Here is a 22,542-nt window from a genome sequence, read left to right as displayed (position 1 = left end):
GCAGCTTGGGGTCTCCACAGCCTGGCCCGGCGCCAAGGGCTGAACTCTGTGCGCGTGCGTCCTGAGGTTCTGGGCGGGATGCTCCATCCGAGGGAGACTTCTGGTCAGGCAGGCTCACCCCGCCCCCGCCCCCGCCCCCAGGTGATGACGATGGCACCGCCCAGCCCCCTGGACAGCGGTGTCCCCGCTTGGCGCCTGGGGCCCTGCCCAGAGTGTGTCTCCCCCCCCCCTCAGATCACAGCCGCACGTGCGTGTGGGTCACGGAGGGGAGCACTAAGCGCACAGAGAGGCGTTATGAGAGGCACTTTTGAGCGTCCATTTGCCCCTTTCACCAACAACCTGACACCGTACAGCGGTCTCGAGGGAGCTCGGGAACCTAGCTGTGCTTTTTGAATACCAACTATTTCCTGTGCTGAGCTGGCAGAGGTTTTGAGGCCCGGCTCGGCTTGAGGCAGGTGCCATGGACTCATGCGGGCACGAGCACGGCTCCGCGGCCGGCCCTGTGACTCGGGCTGCACGCGCTGCCCTGCCCCAGCCAGCGTGGCTCCCGCCGGCCGCGGCCTGCCTGCCCCTCCCCGGGCTGCCCCTCTGCCTCGGGTCAAAGGGCGGGGTACGTGGCCCCGCCTGCACACAGTGAGACCCCGTGACACAGAACCAAAAGGCCTGGTGCCAAGATAAGAAGGCACCGCGTTGCCCCCACCCCCGACTGAGGGCCACGTTACCCCGTGGGTCCAGGGAACCGAAGTGACATCAGCTCTTCTTTTCCTCTGGCACAGAAACTGCTTCCCCAAACAGACGGCCGCCCAGGTGACCCTCAAAGCCATCTCGGCCCACTTTGACGACTCGAGCACGTCCTCGCTGAAGAATGTCTACTTCCTGCTCTTCGACAGCGAGAGCATTGGCATCTACGTGCAGGAGATGGCCAAGCTCGACGCCAAGTAGCCGCCCCCACCCCGCCCGGCCGGCTTGCCCACGGGAATCGGGAATCGGAGGAGGAGCCAAGTCACAGGAGTGGGGGTTTCTTTTTTAAAAGGAGAGAGGAAGGGTGACGGCAGGGGAGCGGAGGGCAGCTGGCAGGGCAGCTGGTCACGGGGGCTGCAGGAGCGGGGCCTGCCCACGGAAGGAGCCCTCTGCCTTTTATATTCTGGTTTCAAAGAGCCTCAGTCTGTAATCAACCAGGTCTCCAGGAGGGGTTTCTTTCCATGTGTTTTCTTCCTGTTGTTTTAGAACTTTTTTAAAAGACAGACTTCGTTTTAGATTTATAGCATTGACTTTTACACACACACAAAAAAAATCCTTTCAAAATTCTTAAAACCTTGTTTCTCCTTTTTCCAAGGGAAGAGGGCGTAAAAGTGACTTGGGCTTTGTTGGCTGTCTGTGTTCGGTGGTGGAGAGAAGAAAATGAGAAAGGCCTCTCACTGGTGCTTTCCTTTTCTGTTTTTAGTGCCCCCACCCCTCCCCCATGACATCTGTATCTACTCCTAAAAAGATTTTGCTTCAGGCTTTTGTTTTGTTTTGTTTTTTTAAAGAAAAAGAAAAATGAAAGGAAAAAAAAATGAGAAGATCCAGTGTCTTTTCTTACAACATAGTCCTTTATTGCAACCTTTTCCTCAGTTTAGAAAACCGTGTCCCCATGAGTGGACACTTGTAAAATGTTACAAACAGAACTAGGCCTGTCACGCACGGGCTGAGACGCCCACCCTGGTAGGCCCCAGATCAGACGGCACAGAATGGTCTGTGCTTGTCAGGCAGCAGGTCCTGCTTCCAGAAGGCTGGTCCACAGGAAGGGAGTTCTGGGTGAAGCCTCCGGTGGGGCGGCCATTCTGCGGGAGAGAGGCCCAGGTCCCACATAGGCCTAGGGAACAAATGGACCTGACCTAGGCCACAGCCCAGGCAGGGAGGACTGAGAACCCCAGTGAGGCTGTGTCCCCAGGACTCTGACCACGGATGCAGAGGCCACCATCACAAGTGAACAGGGCCTGCATTTATTCAGATGAAATCACCAACCACTTCCACTATGGAGATTTAACCTCGGTCTTCCAAAACAGACCCCCTGCGATCGGAGGCCTCTCCCAGACAGAGGAGTCATTTATGTACTTAACACAGCCAGTGGCAGGCTGGGCCTCCACAGTGTCATCGGGGTTGGCCAGGAAACGAGACGCACAGAACCCCAGAGGTTCCCACAGGGTCCCCCGCCCCCAGCATCAGCTGCAGTTTTGTCCCTTGCAAAATCCACTGAGACAGCAGCCTAGCACACAGGGCTTCACCTGCGAGCCCCCCTCTGCTCCCTGAATGCGAGCCCAATGGCAAGCCGGCCAAGGGTCCCGTTAGCTCAGCTGCCTCTCCTTAGCTTCTCCAGCAGCTGGCTAGCCAGGCTTCAGTTTTAACCCACTAGCTTTATAAAAACTCATTTTCTGTTTGGATGGGCTAACCGGGAGGGGAGTTTGTCTAATTCTTTCTTCTTAAATGTAACCTATGGTATATAATCAGGACCTAGAAAAGGAAACATAGAACGTTTTGTGAAAATGAAGGACCATAGGGACTAATAGTTTGAAATCAGGCTCCTATTAACAACCTGGGTGTTGCAGAATGCATGGGCTTTCCCACCCAGGATGTGACGGGAGAGGCTCGGGGTGCAGGCCATCTCTACCCCAGCTCCCCTTAGCTGGTCTCACCACACAGGCTCCCCTTCCTGCCCTAATAGGATGCCAGCCACCAGAAGACCCTGCTCTCTCCTGCTCTGAGAGCCCTGAATGCCAACACAATGTGCACGCACACACACGCACGCACACACACGCACGCACACATGCAGGCACACGCATGAGGAGCCTGGGGTAGAGAAGGCCGGCTATACCCTCCCTAAGACCAAAGGAATCCCTCAGCCAGCACAAAGGCAAGCAGACCTCTCGGAACCCAGAAAGAATCCTCTAGGGGTTGTCTTTTTTTCAATGGCTCTCTCTGTCTCCCTCTCCCAGTTTTGGCTTTCTGTAAGTTTTGTGTCTGATCGGTACATTCCTGGCATCTTACTCCAGGAAAAGGGCGTTTGCCCTTTGGCATTTGTCAGACAGGGACCGCTGTCAAGCAATCTGTGCCCCCCCCCGCCCCCCATGGTGGCAGTACCTCGTGTCCCGCCCCGCTCCAGCTCAAGGTGGAGACTGCCGCATGGTCTTCCAGCTTGAGGAGACGAACAGGTCCCGGCTCTTGGCCAGCCGAACCATGAGCCGCCCCACGTAGAAGCCACTGATCTGGCCCACGCCGTCATTTCTCCCCATGGCCAGGAGGAACGTCAGCGCCCCTGTGAAGCAGACACATGCACGCAAATCAGACCCCCGCCCACCATCTGTGGGCCTGCAATTCCCACAGCACAAACCCTCCTGGGGCCTTCCGTCGGAGGACAGGGTCGTGGAAGACTTGAGGAAGATGGGCAAGCCCCTGATTTATTTTTCCAGAGCTCTAGAGGGATGTTTTCCCTCACCAGCTCTGAGAGTTTATTCCAGCAGTCACTCACCTTGAAGCTCGCAAAGGCTTCGGACGTCTAACCAACTCTTAAAACTGTGAAGTACGCGGGGCTTCCTTACCTGGCTTATAGGCCTTGAGGGGCCTCTGTTTCATGGAGTTGACGATGTTGGTCACGGCGACGCTGGCATGGAGGCCCGCGTGATAGGCCATTTTGGGCTCCTTCACATCTGCACAGTCGCCGATGGCGTAGACGCAGCTGCAGCCCTCCACCTGGAGATACTCGTTCACTCTCAGGGCGCCATTGCTGGCCAGGTGACTGTCTGCCGGGCAAAGCCAACCCTGAAGCCCTGCTGCGTGGCCACTAGACCCGGGAGAAGACGACCCTCTGGTGCTGGTCAAGCCTCCCTCCAAAGGACATCCTTAAGAGGCAGACACCCCACCTCATTTAGTTCTGCCTCGAGTCCCCACCTCAGAGCTCTTCCCCCAAAGTCAAGGTTACTATGCCAGGATGGAAACCAGTCAGAAAGACAGCATGTGCCGTTTTAGACGACGTGTATAACTTTGTAAATTACACGATCAACAATGATTCACTTACAATGACTACGTTGCGACTTAGCCAAGTCTCAAATTTCCCTTTGAACATGGATCAGATTTTTCAGGTAAATGCGGGCCTCTAGTAAATGGTAAACTTTTCTTTTTAAGGGACTTGAAGGAATTATTTTTGAAAACATAACATTAAGACAAAGGCATGTACAATTCTGGGCTCTCTTTCCATTATAGGCACTCAACCCCACCCCCACGCATGGCCTGGACTAGCTTCCTTCTGCGATTGGCCAATTCTTTCCTGCAGGACCCAAACAGGAGCTCCTTGTCCAGGAAGGGTGCTACAGAGTAAATGAGAGCGACCTGGGACACAGCAATCATGAGGCCTGACAAGAGTCACAGAGCCTCTGGCTCACACACGGAGGCCAGGACTCCATCATCTCCTCCCAGCCTCCAGTTAGCTGGGGAGTTCATTATTGAACCTAAGGCCACATTATTTCCTCTATTTCCCAAATGGTCATTCCAAGCTCAGTGGCCAAACATGTGGATCAGGGTCTGGGGAAAACAGCACACCTGTGAATAAACAGTAAAAGGCCTGACCCAGGAATTCCCTCCCCTCTGTTCCCAGAAAGTGAAACAATGGATCTTTCCTTCGCTCTGAAACCTGTTCCCAGCTCTCACCACGAGGGGGCGGGCTCCGATTTTGAAAGACTGGTCACCTGGGCCACCTTGGCCTAAGTCAGGGCCACAATGGAGGAAAGCACATCAAGAGTGGACCCAGACCTGAATTTAAAGTTTGACGTCAACATTCAGAAGAGATCTGAGCTGTTGCGCTGGAGGGGGAGGAAGGCAGGGCGACGCTGATTCCCGGGGGAGAGGCCTGCAGGGCCCGCAGCGGCCGGCCAGTGGGGGGGGGCCCTGGGGAGTGGGCCACGGCTCCTGCTTACCGAATGCACTGTGGTAGGCCGAGCTGTTGATCCTAATACCGTTGCAGACGATCACCAAGTTGGTGGCCACCTCTGTGCCTTTGTCCGTGTGCACGCGGATGCACTCTCCATACTCGTTAAGACGCAGGTCCTCCAGGTTGCTCACCCGCTCACCTGTCAAGCGAGATCCGTGAGCAGGAGGCCGGCAGGGGCGGGCACGGCATCCAGGCTGGGGCCCAACTAAGCGATCCTTTGGCTCCTGCCTTCCTCCCCGCCCCTCTGACAGTCCGCCCTGCTGCCCCAACACACACAAGGTGGCTATCCCGCCCCCCAAAGGGTCCACAGGCAGGAAAGTTCCCAGAAGCAGTGTGGGAAAGTGAAGCTGAATTTCCCAAGAGGTTCTGGGAAAAGCTCTCCGAGGAAGACCCCAACCACACAGCCGGACTGCCGGCCGCACCACCCTAACCAGGCAGGGAGGCTCTCCAGGCACACCACCGACTGAGTTGAAGGCAGGAAACGTCCAGAAGCTCGCCTGTACTCCACACTGCCTCAGAGTAAAGGCGGTCACGGTACTGCACAGCCAGGTCCAAGGAGACCAAGAGCCGGGAGGGGTCTGCACAGAGCAGACCATCATCCCTGGGGAGGGTGCGGAGGCTGAGCCCCATGAAGAGTGCCGGTCACGGCGCCTGGGTTAGGGGGTGGCGCTCTCCCCTCCTGCTCTCCACAAAGCTCACACTCCTCACCTGGCTCTGAATACAAACCAAAAGAAAAAGAAAAAAAAAAAACCATTCTCTCTACCACAGAGACATCGTAAGTCAGGTCAAATCCTTGAGGCGATTTTTTAAAGCATTCAGCAAAGTGGTACCCCCTCCACCGTGCCCAGCACAAGGCCAGGACAGGGCTGCCTCCGCAGCCGGGAGTCCCGTGAGCACCAGGCCTCTGCCCGGTGTGGGGACAGACACAGCCTCCGGCCGGACAAGACTCAACTGCTCGACCCCAGGACCAGGACGCAGAAGGCCCTGGAGCCAGACCAGGGAGGGGGCAGGCGGGAGGGGGCCTCGCACGCACTCAGCAGCAGCTGCACGCCTTTCTGCAGCAGGATCTCCTTCGCTTCTTGCCGGACACAGGGCAGCAGCTCCTTGTCGGCAAGGGCCACTTGCGAGTGGATCAGAGTGACCTGGACAAGGGACCACAGGGCAGAGAAGGAGCCACTGAGTCTCGGGCTCACACAAGAGGCTTACAAACACGTCAGTCTGTCTCCCTCCCCCCTCCCCACCCCCCCACCCCCAGTTTACTGGAAGGCCCCAGAGAAGTCATCTGCCAATGTCAGCCCCAGGTAACGGGAGACCGGCCGGCCGGAGCCCGCATTTAGTCTACGCCTGTTTCAGAACGCGCCAGTGCGCCCCACCCCACACCCACCCACCCCAGAGCCACGGGGAAAATTGTTTTCCAGTGTTGTTGGGCACTGATAATCATAGTCTAGATGTAAGCCGTTGACATTCTAGCTGTAAGTCGGCAGGCATGTACCTGAGAGCTGGCTCGAACACTGGCACTTCCGGCACGTCTACCTGCTGTCTGGGTTAGCAAGGGCAAGCGGGGGGGCAGCCTGGCGTATACTCAAAGCTCGGGCTTTAAAGTCAGACTGCCTGAGTTCAAGTCTCATCTCAGATACTCGGACACCTCCCGAAGAGTCCGTCAAGCAGGGATCCGGTCCCACCCACAGGAAATTAGTGATGATGAATTGAGAAAACATGTAGAAAGCGTGTAACTCAGCACAGACTGAGTCCTGAATAAAGGCGGGATACTATGGCTTGTATCTGTCCTACTGAGTGACTTCCTACTTCAGCCTGGTCTTCACCCCCTACATCAAAACTTAACAACTTTTACATCACTCACTCATAATAATGTCCAATAATTTGTCAGAGAACAACCATATAATTAAATTAGTCCATATTGATTTTACTTTTCAAAACCAACCTGCCTTTCCCTCAGGGGAAAGAACCAACCACAGCATCCATGTGGCTCTCAGAAGCCAGTCTGGCATCAGCTGCAAGCAAGCTCTTGCCTCAAGGACCCGTAACTACCACTCATCACTCGGCCCACCGCCAAGCCTCGACATCTGCGAGGACAGTCTCTCGCAGGTCCTCCCTCCCCCCCCCATTAAAAGGGCCATCCTAGGGGCACCAGGGTGGCTCAGTCGGTTAGGCGTCTGCCTTTGGCTCAGGTTATGTTCTCAGGGTCCTGGGATCGAGCCCCGTATGGGGCTCCCTGCTCAGCGGGAAGCCTGCTTCTCCCCCTCCGTCTGCCCACCCCCACCACTTATGTTTGCTCTCTTTCTCAAATAAATGAATTAAATATTTATTATTTATTTATTTATTTATTTATTTATTTATTTATTTTAAAAAGGGTTATCCTGCTATGGGCGCTGACCCGTCCTTCCCCAACACGGGCAGTGAGGGGGGTGCATGGCAGGGACCCCCATGTGGCTATTCAGGGCAAGGGCTACTGTCTCTTGAAGAACAAAGAGCTGCTGCTTGCCCCAGACAAAATGCCATCTGTGGGTGTCTTTGACCAGGCCAGCTGCCATCAAACAGAGAGAATAAAAGTCTACATTTACGTCTCAAGAGGCTGAACACGGCAGGAGACACAAGAGCGCACCTTCTGTCAGGTATCCCTCCTAGGCTCACTGCCCCTGGTTGGACCGCAGGGCAGGCCCCCTCCCTGCATGAGGACATGCCCTGGCTCTCCAGGAAACACTGCCAGCAGAATGGGGGACATCAGGGATACCCAACTGCAGAGACTGGGGCCTGGGAAACACGTGTTCGTGGAGCGCCGCCGCCCAAGCCCCAGGTCAATCCCCTGGGGTCCTCGCATACCGCACAGAGAGCCCGGGCTCTGAGAGTCCAAAGACAAGGCCGTGTGCCTACCTCTTTCTCGGGGAATTCAGTTTTAACCTCCGCTGCCATCTCCACTCCAGCAGAACCGCCTCCCACCACCACCACCGACTGTGAGCGCTGGACCTGGAGCGGAAGGAAGCATGAAACGCACCCTCAAACCCAGCCTGCCCTGTGGCTTGGCCAGGGTGTGGGCTCCTTGGCCAAAGAAGAGTCCAAACTTGGGGTCCAAATGTGCTTCCTCAGGGCCAGGTCACACTGGGCATCACCCCGCCTGTTCTCGCTTGCTTCTGCTTAAGCCCCACAAGCCAGGTGGCACCACCTGCCCACCGTTCAAGGGACCATGGCCCAGGTCTGTCTCAGTCCATAGCCAGGATCCTAACTTCCACACTCACATCTGTTCGTGATGGTGCAAGAGGCTCCCCAGGCTTCTCAGAAGCTTGGCAGGGAGGGCAGGACCCGGCCATAGTCACAGTCACACTCGCCTTGGGATCCTTCTCTGGGGCTCTACTCTTCGTCTTTCAGCGATGCCAGACCCTGCCCACCCCTCAATGAAAACTGCCTGAGGTCACGGATCCACACCTGTTCTGTAAAACACAAAGGCCTGTGCAAGTGGGACCCCAAGAGAGGCAAATGGGACCTCACTACATGAGGTCAGGGGTGCTCCTATCCAGACCTCGATGACGGGGACAAAGGTCTCTGCCAGGGAGTCTCGTCCTACTAACTCTCCATCTTCGTGGCTGCACCCGGGGGGGTCTCCTTGCTGCCACCCGACGCGTCCCCACAGTGGTTCCCCTCTCCCCGGGCCCCGCCTGACCCTCGCAGCCCCGCCCAGCCAACAGGCAGCTCACCTGCTTCACCATGTCCTCGTAGGCCTGGATAGCCGCCTCCTGGCTGGAAACCTCATTAAACTTGCCCGGAAAGAGCCCAGTGCTGCCAGTGGCCAGGATAAGGTGTGAGAAGGGCAGGGCCTGTGAGAGGCAGGAGAAAGGAGGTGAGGGCGGGCCTGGGCTTCTGCCTGAGACTGGGCCCACCGGGCAAGGAGCACCGGGTGGGAGAGGCCTGGGCACACCGCAGCCACCCTCCTCTGAAAGGAGCAAAGCCATCACACTGAGCAGGCCCAGGGGAAGCACTAGAACCCGGGCAATAACTCAGGGAGTGGCGCGCGTGCTGCCGGGCCGCCACACACAGAACTGGGAAGGGCGCGCTCCCACAGCAGCGGCCAGGCCGGGCAGAGGAGACCGTGTGCAGACAAGCAGCACTCCAGCTTCCTGTGTGGAGTCGGTTTGGAACCTCCTAGGTATTTCCCAAGAAACTTCCCCTGCTCCCACAAAAAAAGGAAGGGAGGGCGGGAAGGAGGGAAATTCTATTTAGAGCCTAAATACATAAAGTTGACAAAACCAGAGCTGCTCTGGGGGGGGGGGGGTAGCCTCTCAGCCCCTTCCCCATGGAGGCCCGAGATGCCCTCATGGTCCCTTCCAGGGCTCTGGAAAGCACCGTCCGAAGCACTGGACAAGGAGACTCGGTCACCTTCCCAACCAAGAGATTCCTCAGCCCGAAAACTAATTCAAGGAACACTGATTCCCCCGAAGTCACTGAGGACAGAAATTGTGTCCTCTAGGGCCAGGCTGGAGGTGGCCCTTACCACAACATATGGCAGCTCCCTGATGTACCCCCAGTCACTGCAGGGGTATGCCAGGCTCCGGGCTCTTCCCAGGGCTGGGGAATGCAGAGATGAGTGAAGGCCTCTGCCCCAGCGACCTCCCAATCCGGGGGATGTGGGATCATGTGTGTACCTACCCTTGGATTCCACACAGCCAGCAGGGCCCCCACAGGCCAGCCAGGCCGGGGCCTGGTCTGGGACACCAGCTTTCAGAGTATAGACTCTGGGGTGAAAACTGCCTGGGTTCAAATCCTGGCTGAGTCTCTTACCAGCTGTGGGATCTTGGGCAAGCCACTTAACCTCTCCGTAAAGTGAGGCTGTACGACCTCCCCCACGGAGTCAGGATGGGCACGGAAGGAGACTAAGGGAGGCTTAAGACAGTGCCGGGCGCACAGGAAAGGCTCAGAAAAAAAAGTCTGCCACCACATTCCTGTGGCTGCTGGGGCCAGGCCTTTGCTTATGAGGAACCTGTGACCCGGCCAGCACCATGTGGGGGCCATCGATGACTCGCCACCCTTGAGACCATCCGAGGCTCCTCCCGCAGGCAGCTGCGGCCCCGGGGGGCTCCTGAAGCCAGCTGAGGGTCGGGTTGGCCGCCACCACGCTCACCTCGCCATCCTCGAGCAGCACCGTCTGATTCTGCAGATCTATGCCCACGACCAGCCCCTGCCGGAAGTTTTCCTTGAAGGTCACAGTGTAGGAAATGAATGTCTTTTTGGCAAACCCTGGGGAATGGGCGCAGAGGAGGTCAGAGAGTAAAACTGGGCTGCCCTTGGGAAGCCAAAATAACTCAAAACCTTTCCTGAGGGGTGTCCTTGGCCAAACAGCTGAGCTGGTGGTATTCCCGGCATACCACCGCCCCCTACAGCACCCGCCTGGGCCTCCCCAGGTCCTCAGGGAAGTCCAGCTCTCACTTCTACAGCCTTGATATGGGAGCTGCCAGTGACCTTAAGAATCTCCAGAATTTAGGCTTTGCCCTAAGTGGCGAAAACCACCCCCAGACCCACAGTGGCGACAAGACCACTCTCACAAAGAAAGCCCCAGAAAAGAGTCCATTACCACTTTCCACGGAGGCCCGGAGGGCTGCCACGTTGTGGTGGAAGGAGTCCTTCATGTCGACCAGCATGAAGGGGATGTTCAGAGCCTGTAGCTGGCTGGCGGCAGCTATCCCACCGAAGCCCCCACCCACGATCACCACACGCACAGCTCCCACGTCCACAGACACCTGGGACCCCATCGCGAACCAGGCCCTGCGGGGACAGGAGGAGAGACCACATCAGAGTCAGGGGGCTCAAGCACTGGGAAGGAAAGGGGGACTCACAGCAAGAGAGGCCTCAAATGCCAAGACTTGATCTTTTATTTATTTTCTTATTTTTTGTAAACTCTACACCCAATATGGGGCTCAAACTCATGACCCCAAGATCAAGAGTCACATGCTCTACTGACTGAGCCAGCCAGGGGCCCCATGACTTGAACTTTTTAAATTATGTAACTGTCTATTAGCAAAATTCCAATTTTCTAACATGTGAATTAAATTCCAGAGGCACAGGGTATACCCTAATTCTATCCCATTCCCCAACCACCAGTTCCCTTCTCCTAGGCATCCACTATTACTGCGTTTATATGAATCCCTCCAGGGATATTCCGTGCACCGACAATATTGCTTTTTGCACACATTAAACAAATCGTTGTGTATTTTTCCCTCAGTGTATTTGCTCCCTCGACAACATCCATTAACTGAGTTCCTGCTTTGTGGCGTGCTCTGTGCTCTGGACACGCCATGATCACAGACAGATACGGTCTTTGCCCGTATAAAGGCGGAACTTGCAGACTCACGGGGCTGGGTGGATGAGGCAGACACACAGTAACAAGAGGCAGGGGCGCACCAGTGGGGAACCGGCAGGACAGGCCACGTTAAGGGAATGAACCACACTTCTCGAAGTGCTGCACTGGGCACACACTGGACTCTGCCCCGCTCACAGGCCACCACCATGAGCCCCAGGCCGAAGGAGATCAATCAGCAGGGTATGCCGATCAACCCGCAAAATAGGATGTGGTACGACGAAGGTCATGACAGCAGGGTGGGGAAAAGGGGCCTGCGGTGGGCGGGTCACTCCCCTGAGCATTCCTGGGACAGTGCAAGTGCACCGAGACGGCTGAGCCACATCCCCCAGGAGAGGAGGCAGGAGGCAATGTCTGCGGTAAGAAAGAGGGTAGGGGAGACACACTGATCAGGCAGGCTCCGGTCAGAAGGAGCCAGGCACACGGGGAGCGGTCACCTGTGAGAGCGTCTGCAAAGGGCAGAAGCTAGATCTGCCGGCCAAGTGTGCCCCAGGCCCACACTCACACAGGGACTAGGGCAGCCTGACCAGCTCCTGGCAAACTGAGAACCAACTTTAGTTGAACCCCTAAGGAGCTAAAATTCAAGAACCGTTGCCTGGCACCGAATTGGACACGAGAGGACATCTGAGGCAGAGGACAGCACTGGGCTGGGTCACTAGATGCTGAACTGCTGAGCACAAAGGAAAAAGAAAATAGCCGTTTGCCCAGGCTCTCTGAGCCAGCCTGCAAGGCTGCCCACCAGGCTCAGCCTCCCGAGGGCCTGCGTCATCTGGCGCGTCCCAGACTCTGCTTCTACAGAGGGCAGAGGGGCCAGCCTGGGGCTGCAGCCAGGGGCCCTGTCCCCAGCCCAGCTCAGCCCGAGAGAAGGCGATCGTGGTGCAGGCCTCAGGGCTCGCTTGGGTGGGAGCCCAGCTGTCTGAGGAGCTGAGATCCTGAGAGCATCCTGTGGGGAGATGCTGGCTCAAGGGCAACAGGCCATCAAACCTCCTCCAGCCTGTGCCAGGCTCCAAGGAGAGGCAGAAATAAGTCAGGCTACCGGAGAGCAACAGCAAGGAAAGAAACAAAGCTTCCCCTGCACAGAAAGCAGCCAGAGAAGCCAACAGCTGCTGTGGACTTCAGGGAAGGGATGTTAGGGCGAAGGGGGAGGATGCAGAGAGGAGGAGGACAAGGAAATAAGAAACTGAACTTAACCTTTTTTTTTTTAAGATTTTATTTATTTGAGCAAGAGGGAGAGAAAACACAGAGGGAGAGAGCAGAGAGGGAGAGGGACAAGCAGACCCCCACACACACACTGAGCAGGGAGACCAACGCGGAGCTCGATCCTAGGACCCTGAGACCATGACCTGAGCCAAAGGCAGATGCTTAACCGACTGAGCCACCCAGGTACCCCAGAAATTGGACCTCAAACTTGAAGGTCAACCTTGAAGGACAGACAGCAAGCTGCCAAAAGGCTCAATGGGGAAGCGTGTTCCAGGCCATCTGGGACCCTCTCAGGCAGTACCAGGAAGGGGAAGGCCACTGCTCTGTTCTGCATCATCTGTGGCCTGGGGCACAACCCCTCCCCTCTCTGGGCCACCATTTACCCCCTGTAATGGGAGGGGACACCCTGAGGTGTCCTTGCACACGTAAGTTTCCAGGACATGGTGACCCCCCCAAGAGGGCCCCCAGATCTCCCCACGCTCATAGAGGCAGCTTATGGACCTCCAGGCACCGTTCTCATTGGTGTTCAAATGCCCACTGCTTCACTCCTCCCCTGGGGGAGAGAGAACCTGGGCATGGTGGGGGTAGCGGGAGGTTTGGGACAGGAAATTAGAAGAGATTGAACTTTGTTTCTCACTGGCTAAATGGTCCCCAGTGTACTGAGGCTTGCACATTCCACCCATTTTACAGGTGAGGAAACTGAGTCCTCAGCAGGGCTGTGACCAAGACAAGTCCCCAGCAAGCAGTGCCACTTTCACTGCTCCAGGCCTTCAGAAAGGTCATCCAGAGCTGGTCCCCTGAGTATTCATCAGGCTGAGTCTGCCAATTGGGCCAAAAAGAGAATATTTCCTGGGGCCGGGATCCAAGAGGGCCCAGGGACCCAGCCAGAGGTCAGGAGAGGATCCCAGGAGCCGAGCAGAGCCTGTGAAAGTGGAGGGCTATGGAAGAGGTGCATTTCACCGGTCCCCTTCAGCCCAGCCCCCTCTGTGCCAGCCTGATCTTGGGGCTAGCAGCCCGAAAGGAGGTTGGGAGAACCCAGAGAACTCGGTTTCCAAGCTGGCGGGGCGCAGGTACTAGAGAGGATACATAGCTTGTTGGGGAGACGGGGTCCGCCATGGGTCACCGGACCACCCAGGGCAGCTCAAGGAGGAGCCTTGAGAAACAGTGGGGCCAGGGGCCTTCACCACCAAAGGCAAAGCTTAGGTCACAAAGTCCAGTGGCAGGAAGGGAGGGGGTGGAAGTTCAGGGAACAAGGTGGGGAGGCCAGGAATAGAGGTGACAGGAGCCAGCAGACATGTGTCACGCTGCCAGGGCTGTTCGAGGCCTACCCCCAGGCTGTAACCACCCAGGGAAGAAAGCCCAGAGACCGCAGCATAGGCCTGATGGACAACAGGTTGGCCAAAGGAGTTGAATCCCTGCTCCCTCAGCCCCCAAGCATCATCACTGCCCTTCCCCAAAGGGCCAGTAACCCTGGCCTCGCTAACCCTTCCGGGACTCCCAGTGGAGGGACTGGGGCCTGAGGGCACAGCCAGGCCCCTGAGGGGCTGCCATAGCCAGGCCAGGGGAGGGGAAGCGCTTTTACACTCCCAGCTGCTTGTGCCTCTCCTGGAATCGGTCCCTCTCTCTCCCCTACTGGCCTCTGACACTCCCACCCGGGGAATGGGGCCTGGCAGCTCTCCAGCCCATTCCACCCTTCCTCTCAGCAGCCTCCCCTGCCCACGGCCCTCGGACACACCACCCTCCCTTGGCCCTTCCAGTGCCAATCCTTGCCCGGCCCGGAGGACAGCTAGACTCTGCTAGACCACAAATTACTCTGGGAACACCAAATCTGTGGGCTTAAGCCACAGACCCGCGTTCCCAGGTACATACCCTAAAGGTAGTCAAAAAGCACGTGTGCCACTGAGGACGTCGGGTCCTACGCTCAGCGCTAACGGTAGTGCTGTGCGAACAGCCTCAATCCCCGGGGGACGCCACAGGCAATCCAAACCTCCAGACGTGGCAGACTACTCTACCATACCATACGATGGAATATTCCGGAGCCGTTTGTTTTCAAAATGGATGATTTTTTACATGAAAATTCCGCCTATAACTACTCCACACCCACAACACGTACAAGACCAAGAGTGAACCCCGAGGTGAACTATGGTCTTGGGGGGATTATGTCCACGCCGGTTCATCAACTGTGGCCAATGCACCGCCCTGATAAGAAAGGCTGATAACGAGAGAAGCTATGGCTGAGCAGCGGCCGGGGGCACGCGGGAAACCGTGGTACCCTCCCCTCTGCTTCGCTGTGACCCTAAAACCACTCTAAAACACCAAGTCTCAGGGGGAAAAAAATGTTGTCCATGAAAAGTCCAGTAACAGATGTAAAGCCTAACCCCACTGGGGGTGCTTGGGCGGCTCAGTCTGTTAAGCGTCTGCCTTCGGCTCAGGTCATGATCTCAGGGTCCTGAGATGGAGCCCGCATCGAGCTCCCTGCTTGGTGGGGAGTCTGCTTCTCCTTCTCCCTCTGCTCCTCCCGTTCGTGCTCTCACTCATTCTCTCTCAAATAAATGAATAAAATCTTTTGAAAAAAAAAAACAAACCCTAGCCCACTGTGTACAATCAGACGCGGACACGTAATGATTCCATCGGCTAGCATTCATCGTGCTTCTATCCGTAACTCTGCACCCGACAGCTTTGCATTTTTGTCCCCATCTTGGGAAACAGTTTAATAATTTGTCCAAGTTCAACCCTCGACACTCTGACCGGAACTGCGTCCAAACCAAAATGCTAACGGTGGTCACCAGGTGATGTTTTTACTTTCCTCTTTGAGCTTTTTTTTTTTTTTTTTGTATTGCTTAAAAATTTTTAACTGACTACGTCATTTTTATCGAAAGAAGAAAGGTTTAAAAACAGGGCAGGCCTCCTACCATCTATTTTTACAAGTTGAGAGATTCCTATGTATTACCCTAGTTTAAAGTATACAATTCAGCGGTTTCTAGTCCATTCATCAAGTTGTCCAACCATCATGACAATCTAATCCAGAACATATGCCTCACTCCCCAAAATACGCTCTTATCCATTAGCAGTCCCCCTCCGCACCCTTCCTCCAGCCACTGGCACCCACTCATCTCTGTCTCTGTCGAATCGCCCGCTCCCTACCTTGTGTGTCTGGCTTCCTTCCCCCAGCGTCAGCTTTCCAAGATTCATCCAAACTGCAGCATGCGTCGGGACTCTTCCCTTCTTACGGCTACCATGCCATGTATGGAGACACCACGTTTTGTGTCTCCGTCCATCAGCTGATGGGCATGTGGGTTGTTCCCACCTTTGGGCTGTGGTGAATAATGCCGCAGGGAACATTCGTGTACAAGCGTTTGTGTGGACATTTGTGTTTAATTCTCTTGAGCACATACACCTCGGCGTGGGATTGCGAGGTCGTAAGGTTAACTCTAGATTTAACTTTTACAGGAACTGCCAGACCCACCATCTGATTTTGAACCGAACATCAAGCCCGAGAGAGTGACCCCAGAGAATCTTCACTACATCAGTCTAGGTTCAGGAATGTTAGCGTAAAAGAAGGCCCAAGAGAACTCATCCTAATTGTCCAGCACCTCCTATGGAATTTTACCTTTGCCACCCCCCAACACACACACACACACACACACACACACACACACACACACAATCTGGTTTATGCTTGTATTTTCTCAGTAAATCCTGTTTTCTCTGCCAAGGACACCAGCCCGACCCCAGGAGGGTTCTTCTCCAATAAAACAAACAAGGGCCTGTTAGGAATCTACTGAGAAGCGCAGAAGTTACATTTATGCCAAAGCTGTTAAGAGGTCATGCCTCAGAAGACGTAAGAACCATGTGGGCTCTGACCAAAGCGAGGACATGGCCCCCGCATTGCTTCATGGAGATTACCAATAAAACATGCCGGGTTTTGAGTCATCCCGGTTACAGCAAGGGTAGATTTCCACAGCCATGCTTCCAAGTGGCTGTCTGGATGAGGGGGCCACTAGAGTGTGGCTCACCCTGAATGCCCCGCACAGGTCAGGGAAGGGGGGCAGGCTGAGAGTGGGCATTCCACGGCCAGCCCCCCAGGGGACGCACACTGAATACAACCCAAAAAAGACCGGTTTCTGAAGAAAGAGAAAGTCTGAAGAGGGGGCTGTGCTTTCACGCCCCAGGAGACAGCAGCTCTGGGCAGACAGGTTCATTCAGGTGGCACACACCCACTCAGGGAAAATCAAGGCGGTGGAACTTGGACACCCTCCTGGGAGCAAGTCACTCTGTGGTTCCTTCAACATCCGGACCAGTGGTCTGCTCCCTGCCTGTGTCTGGACCCCGGCTTCCTCATTTCACTGCCAAAGAGCAGCTGACCCTGGAGGACGCCCACTCGCCCAACTCCACCCAGGAACTGCTAAGTAGTCCTGAACAAGACCAGGCGCAAGTCTCCTCCCCCCACGTGGAAGCCCTCTGGATGCTGGTTTCGGCCCAGTGCTCCTTGGAGGGCTCCTCTGTGATGCAAGGGTGAGGGCAGTGGGGTCTGAGAGTTTGGGGGTGCTAGCATGGTCAGGCGCACCTACACACACCAATCTGAGCAGGCCTCCCTGATATTTTACACATTTACCTATTTTACCTGCTGGCCTCTGACCACAAGGTACCAGCTAGCTGTGACACCTGAAAGCCCCTTCCCAAACTGTCTGACCCTCTGCGCTGTGCCTGTCCCTCTGCGGGATCATCAGCTTCCCAGGGCCTCTCCCCTCCCTACGCTGACTGTATATCCAAAGGTCAGAGGGGCTCTCCCTGGAGGGGAAAGGCGGGTGTTTGCTGGGTGGGGTGGGAAGGAAAGCGCCCAGCATCACCCACTAGAAGCAGCTCCGGGTGGATTTCAGGCTTCCTGGCCTCCCCAGCCCCACCAGAGTTAGTGCAGGACCACTGGCCTTCGTCCCCGCGGAGCCTGGGGCTGCATGGGGAGAGAAGCGGACCTCCTAGCGCACCCCACGCGAGTGGGTACTCGCGTAAGCCCAGGCATTGCCCCCCTAGAGACGGAGGCTTTCCTCCTGCCCGGTAACACTAGTTTCCACCCAGGGATGACCCTCGAGCACTCCCAGGGTGGGGGCGTGCGGGAGAGGCCGCCTGCCTAACGCGGGAAGACTTCGCAGAAGTTTCGAGGGGCGGATGCGGAGGGGGCGAGTGGGGCGAGCTTGCCCTATTCGCCGGGACTCAACCTCCCAGGTTTCGTGTGCTGGGAGAACTGGAGTGACGCAGGCCTGGGCCCGGTTACCCCGCACGACCGCCCGCCCCCGCGAGGGCCCCAACACCGGCGCACCGACCTCCGGCCCCGTCCGCCGCGTCTTCCAGGCCCGGCGAGCCCCCTCCAGGCGTGTGCGGGGCCGAGCGGGCGCGGGGACGCCGGGTCCCGAGAGTCCGCCCCGTGCGCCGCCCCCGCCCCGGCCGGGGCAGCTCCGGTGTCGCCACGCGCCCCGGGCTCCTCCCGCCGGGCGTGGGCGTGGCTCGGCGCGTGCCCGCCCCCCCGGCACCGCCCCCGCCCGAGAGAGCCCTAGCAACCAGGAACGCCTTCCCGGTGCCTCCAGCTTCCGCCACCTTGAGGCCAGGCGGGTCGGAAGCTGCTGGAGCTCGGCGCGGCTCCCGGGCACTGGCGGAGCCCCCTTGGGCGGCGGATCACCAGCCTCTGGCTGCACGCCTGTAAATCCCAATCCCGGAGAGCACGCGGGGCACCCGCTCTAAGCCGACACTGTGCCGGGGGCGGGGGCAGGGGCGGTGGCGGAGGGGGAGGGCAGGATGGAGAGCCAAACAGGCATGGCGTCCAGTCCGGGGTAAACACACAAAACCTGTGTGGCTAACTGCAGTACCAAAGACTGAGGGCAGAGGAAGTTTCCAAGGCCTCTCTTCAAGGATGAGAAGAGGTGGGCCTGAGGGAGGAGAGGAGCAGCTGTGCTCTGGGTGTGCAAAGACCCAGAGGCAGGACAAAGAGCTGAGAGGGGGGCGTTGCAGAGCCGGCCACGGGACGAGTGGCCCCCCGTGGACAGGGCGTGCAGACCCCCGGGCCCTGGTGGAGATTGGCTGTGTCATCGCCAGAGCAGTGGGAGGCCACTGCAGGTCTTTAGGCAGAAGAATGATGGTCTGACTTACAATGTTCTCTAGCGAAAGGAAGGGGGAGTGGCAGGGCTGCATGAAATTGGGGCACTGGTCAGGAGGGCAGTCCTGGAGACAAAGGAGCTTGACTGGGATCTGGAGAGACAGACTGAGGCAAGCTACAACCTGGCCATAGGATGGAGCCAACTTGGTGACGGATGAGCCATCATCATCTACTTAATGCAAATATTAGCACCTACCCTAAGAGTTGTGGAGAGGATCCATGAGCTCATCTATGCGAAGTGTTTTAGCTTGGTGCCTGGCCCACAGCAGCAACCCCCACACAGCAGCCATTTCTTGTAGGTGTTTCATGTGGGCAGATAGCCTGCCCAAGGCTACGCGCTATGTTGGCAACGTTTGGGCTCCCCGCCCAATGCTCTTTTGAATACTGCCCTTCATCTTCCTGGTTTTCACGAATATTCACATTAGCAGTATGAACTATTCTGTACCTTTTACAAAAGCTGTGGCCAAGGACCTTATATGCCCTGGTATACCCCTGGTAAGGGGCAGGTTGTGATCAATGCCACCTAGAAGACGTTGGTGCCCAGAACCATCCTGAGCTGAAGGGAAGCTGGTCTCCTCCGGTGAGCGCCCTACTCACATTATTAGCCCACCCAGCCCGGGCTGTCCCTTCCACTTCTTTGGGATCCTTGGCTCTCTCCTATCCCGGCTGGCACCCTGCCCCCTGAATTTGGGCTGAAGAAGGGGATTCACTCAGAGGTATGGGAGTCTCTCCCTCCTTCTCTCAGCCCCTGGGGCCACAGAAAGCAGCCACGAAGAGGGCTCACAGCCCAGCCTTTCCTAATGCTGGCCTGCGAGGAACCATCAGAGAGGCGTAGCTCGGATGCCCCAAGCCTTGCATTTGTCCTGGCCTTTGCAAACTTCCAAACAGCTTTTATCTCCTCTTTTCCCTCCTGACACCCCTAGAAAACAGTAGGGCTGAGGTTTAAACTCTGACACCAAGGAGGGCAACAAGCATATTTGACCCGCTTTGGGGGGCAGAGACCTTGCTTTGCTGGACTGTGGATCCCCAGCATCTGGCACCAACCCCAGCAGCTGGTTCCCTAGGAGTTTACTAATGTTTATGTAAATGAATGATTTTTTTTTAAATTAAGGTATAATTCGCATACCTTAAATTTGCCTCTTTTAAAGTGTACAATTCAGTGGTGTTACACTGTGCAACCATCACCACTGTCTAACTCCGGGACATGTCGTCCTTCCAAAAAGAAACCCCATACTCAATCCCCCAGGCCATTCACCCCACACCACTCATCTCTTCCCACCCAACAGGGCCCAGAGCCCTGGAACTGAAAATCAGGGCTCCCTGCCTAACGGAAGGCTTTTGTCTTTGAATTTGCAAGGGCCAGAGCTTGTAGGAAGGTATGGTTTGGATGCCGAAACGCTGGCAGTTGTATGGAACTTTAATGATTAGTAGGAATGGCGGGCAGATTGCTTAACATCACAGAAGCTAAGAGAAGGAAGCATTTGCTGGCTCTCAGCCACGATGAGCCCACATTTCCTGACAGACAACGGGTGGCTTTCCTCCTAGGTCCCAGGGCTGGGAGGAACTCCAAGGTACTGGCGTCAATTCAGGGGCCAGGAGAAACAGAGGCAGTACCCCCACTTGAGGTAGAGGCAACCCTTCACCCTGGCGAGCCTGGTGCTTTCCTTTTCCACCTGTACTTCCAGCTAAATGCATAAGCCTCAAAGGACAGGGGGAATCTTCCTTCTTCTTCTCTCCCCAAAAATGTGGTTTGGTTATAGTGCTTCCAGCTGGGGAAAGACTATATTCACGACGGTAGGTTCTGCTGCTGGGCCAAATGGACCCCGAAATCGAATGGCTCAAATACAACAGAAGTGCATTTCTTGCTGGGTTTCAGTACCAGGCCATTGGACTGGTTCATGAAGCTGCCCCCTGCACACAGTCATCCTGGAACCAGGCAGACAGAGGCCATCTTGAACAAGTGGCTCCCAAGGTCTCTTTCAGGGGTTGCCTCCATTCCCATCAAGGGGAGGGGGTGAGAGCGCAGAGGTTGTGAGAGCCAGGCCTGCAAGTGGTACACCTCGCTTCTGCTCTCGTTGCATGAGCTGGAACTCACGGACGCGCCCCCTGTGAGGGTGGCCAGGAAATGCAGTCTCGCACATACCCAGAAGGGAGAAGGACGCTGGTAAGCGAGGTCTTAGCCTCCCCGGTTTTCTGCCTGCGCCTCTGCTTGTCTCTTCTCGGCCCCCTGGCAGGCACCTGCTCTGCCTTCTGTCCTGTGAACACTGGTGGCCCCAGGCCCTTCACTGCACCCACACCCACAGCTTGCAGCACCCAGCCTCATGTGCAATGTAGACAGGCTGTGCGGGGCTTCTCCCGGCCCAGGAACCCCCCAGACCGTGGCTGCTCTGCAGACACAGCCCCAGCCAGAGCAAGCGAGGCGTGAGAAGACGACGGGCCAAGTCAGACATCTGCTTTCTTGGGCATTTATTGAGGAATTTGAAAACGGGGCACGTGATAAGGAGAGCTGGAGATCAAAGGGCATGGACAGAAGGGCCAGAAAGGTCTGGATGGCCAAAAGCAAACTGTGCTTACAAGGAAGGACAGACCCTGCGTGCAGAGGAGGCCAGAAGAGGGGGAACAAAGCACAGACCATGCCGAGTGGCCCCTAGAGCCTCCCCAGGTCAAGGAGCTTTCTGGCTCCTGTCCATTGAGCTTCTGAACACTAAACCTATTTTTGTTTAGGTAACAGAAGTGAGTTTTCATTCTTAGAGCAGCACTAAAAGGAGATCCAGCTTGGCAAGGGCAGTCTATGGTGTGGGGGTCCTGCTGGGAAGCGTCTGCCCTGCCAGGGACATTTCCCACCCGCCCTTTGCTTCTGGGTGGGGCCAAGTTCTCGCTGAAGGACAGTGACCAGGAGTGGTATGCATCACTTCTGGTCTGAAGCAGTTAAGAAGCAAGGGTGGCTTCCTTCCCTCTTCTTAACTGATGTGGGAAACGAAGCAGAAGAAAAATTATTACATTTCCTTACTACCTACAGCCATTGACAAGTCCTGGAAACAGGCAGAGTGACAGTCCTCTAGGGACTCCACTGCCTCAATGTTAATACTTTGTTAAGGGCAAAAGACAATCCTGGCCCAACCCCCCACCCCACCCCAGGATCCTGTAAGTCTACTTTAACATATAAAAATTCCTTTAGAAATTTCCCTTATCTCTAAACCCCCAAGATACGTGTTGGCAATCACCCCCCCCCAAAGCATATGGCCCACTGATATACATCTGAAGGGTCTCATGACTCAGGTTTTAATAGACAGTAATAAATGACCTTTTCCCAACAACAGCTAGCCCACTCAAGGTCCTGGAAACCTTGCTTCCAAATTCCTTAGAGACTCACGGTATCCCTAATTCCCTCCATTCCTCATGACCCCCATGCAGCTCTTTCTGCCCCCCTAGTCCTGTCCCCGTGCTATAATAAAACCACCTTTTAGCACCAAAGACGCCTCAAGAATTCTTTCTTGGCTGTTGACTTTGAACCCTAATGTCTTTCCTACATCACCAATGACGTTTAAAAAAAAAAAAAAAGTCGCTAGGTAGGCTTGTGGGGCGTGGTAATGGTGGCCCGTTGAGAAGAGCTACAGAGCGTGGTGGCAGAGGCAGCCTGGTGGGGCTGGAGGGTTGGCCACATGCAGGGGATGGAGCAAACACATGAATAAACTGAGGATAACGGCATGTGTTTCTCACCGACAGGAGGAAGAAGAAATAGGAAGAGGGGAGAGCGAGAATGAACCTTGTGGCGTCTGATACAAATCGGTACTCTCGGTGGTAACTCAAGGCTTATACGGAGACAGAAGCAAATACAGACGTAGGGTCTACTGAGAGGGCCCAGGA

At 56.0% G+C, this 22,542-nt stretch overlaps 2 protein-coding genes across 5 annotated transcripts in view; one reads left to right on the top strand and one right to left on the bottom strand.

Moving 5' to 3' along the window:
* Window positions 1-1,552, top strand: part of MACROH2A2 (macroH2A.2 histone) — a 49,358-nt gene extending 47,806 nt beyond the window's left edge. The window contains exon 9 of the mRNA XM_045783439.2: window positions 777-1,552. Within this exon, the coding sequence (XP_045639395.1) occupies window positions 777-942 (166 nt within the window). The 3' untranslated portion in view covers window positions 943-1,552. The remainder of the gene's footprint in view (window positions 1-776) is intronic.
* Window positions 1,553-1,571: 19 nt separating this feature from the next.
* AIFM2 (AIF family member 2, ferroptosis suppressor) lies at window positions 1,572-18,008 on the bottom strand. Of its 4 annotated transcripts, none has more exons than XM_045783436.2 (10): window positions 17,849-18,008; window positions 10,545-10,735; window positions 10,095-10,210; window positions 8,674-8,793; window positions 7,856-7,948; window positions 5,997-6,105; window positions 4,950-5,102; window positions 3,579-3,779; window positions 3,121-3,295; window positions 1,572-1,855 (listed from the first exon to the last, which is right to left on the bottom strand). In XM_045783436.2, exons 2-9 carry the CDS (start codon window positions 10,720-10,722, stop codon window positions 3,144-3,146), a joined length of 1,122 nt encoding a protein of 373 aa, XP_045639392.1. In that variant the 5' UTR covers window positions 10,723-10,735; window positions 17,849-18,008; the 3' UTR covers window positions 1,572-1,855; window positions 3,121-3,143. The 4 variants fall into 4 exon arrangements, with proteins under 4 accessions (XP_045639392.1, XP_045639393.1, XP_045639394.1 ...); XM_045783437.2 differs by having other exon boundaries at window positions 1,684-1,823; XM_045783438.2 differs by having other exon boundaries at window positions 1,738-1,877.
* Window positions 18,009-22,542: the final 4,534 nt, after the last annotated feature.

Source organism: Ursus americanus, chromosome 6, assembly GCF_024610735.1.
Source record: "Ursus americanus isolate L20-20 chromosome 6, mUrsAme1.1.p, whole genome shotgun sequence".
Classification (NCBI taxonomy): Eukaryota; Metazoa; Chordata; class Mammalia; order Carnivora; family Ursidae; genus Ursus; species Ursus americanus.
The sequence above is the reverse complement of the archived record's forward strand: the minus strand, read 5'-3'. Positions and strand labels throughout refer to the sequence as shown.

Excerpts from the sequence above, each read along its gene's own strand:
- AIFM2 (XM_045783436.2), bottom strand. The coding sequence starts at position 10,722 with ATGGGGTCCCAGGTGTCTGTGGACGTGGGAGCTGTGCGTGTGGTGATC. Across the intron at positions 10,211-10,544 it reads CCGGGCCTCCGTGGAAAGTG|GGTTTGCCAAAAAGACATTC; the intron begins GTAATGGACTCT and ends CCCATTCCCCAG. Across the intron at positions 5,103-5,996 it reads AGGCGTGCAGCTGCTGCTGA|GTGAGCGGGTGAGCAACCTG; the intron begins GTGCGTGCGAGG and ends CTCGCTTGACAG.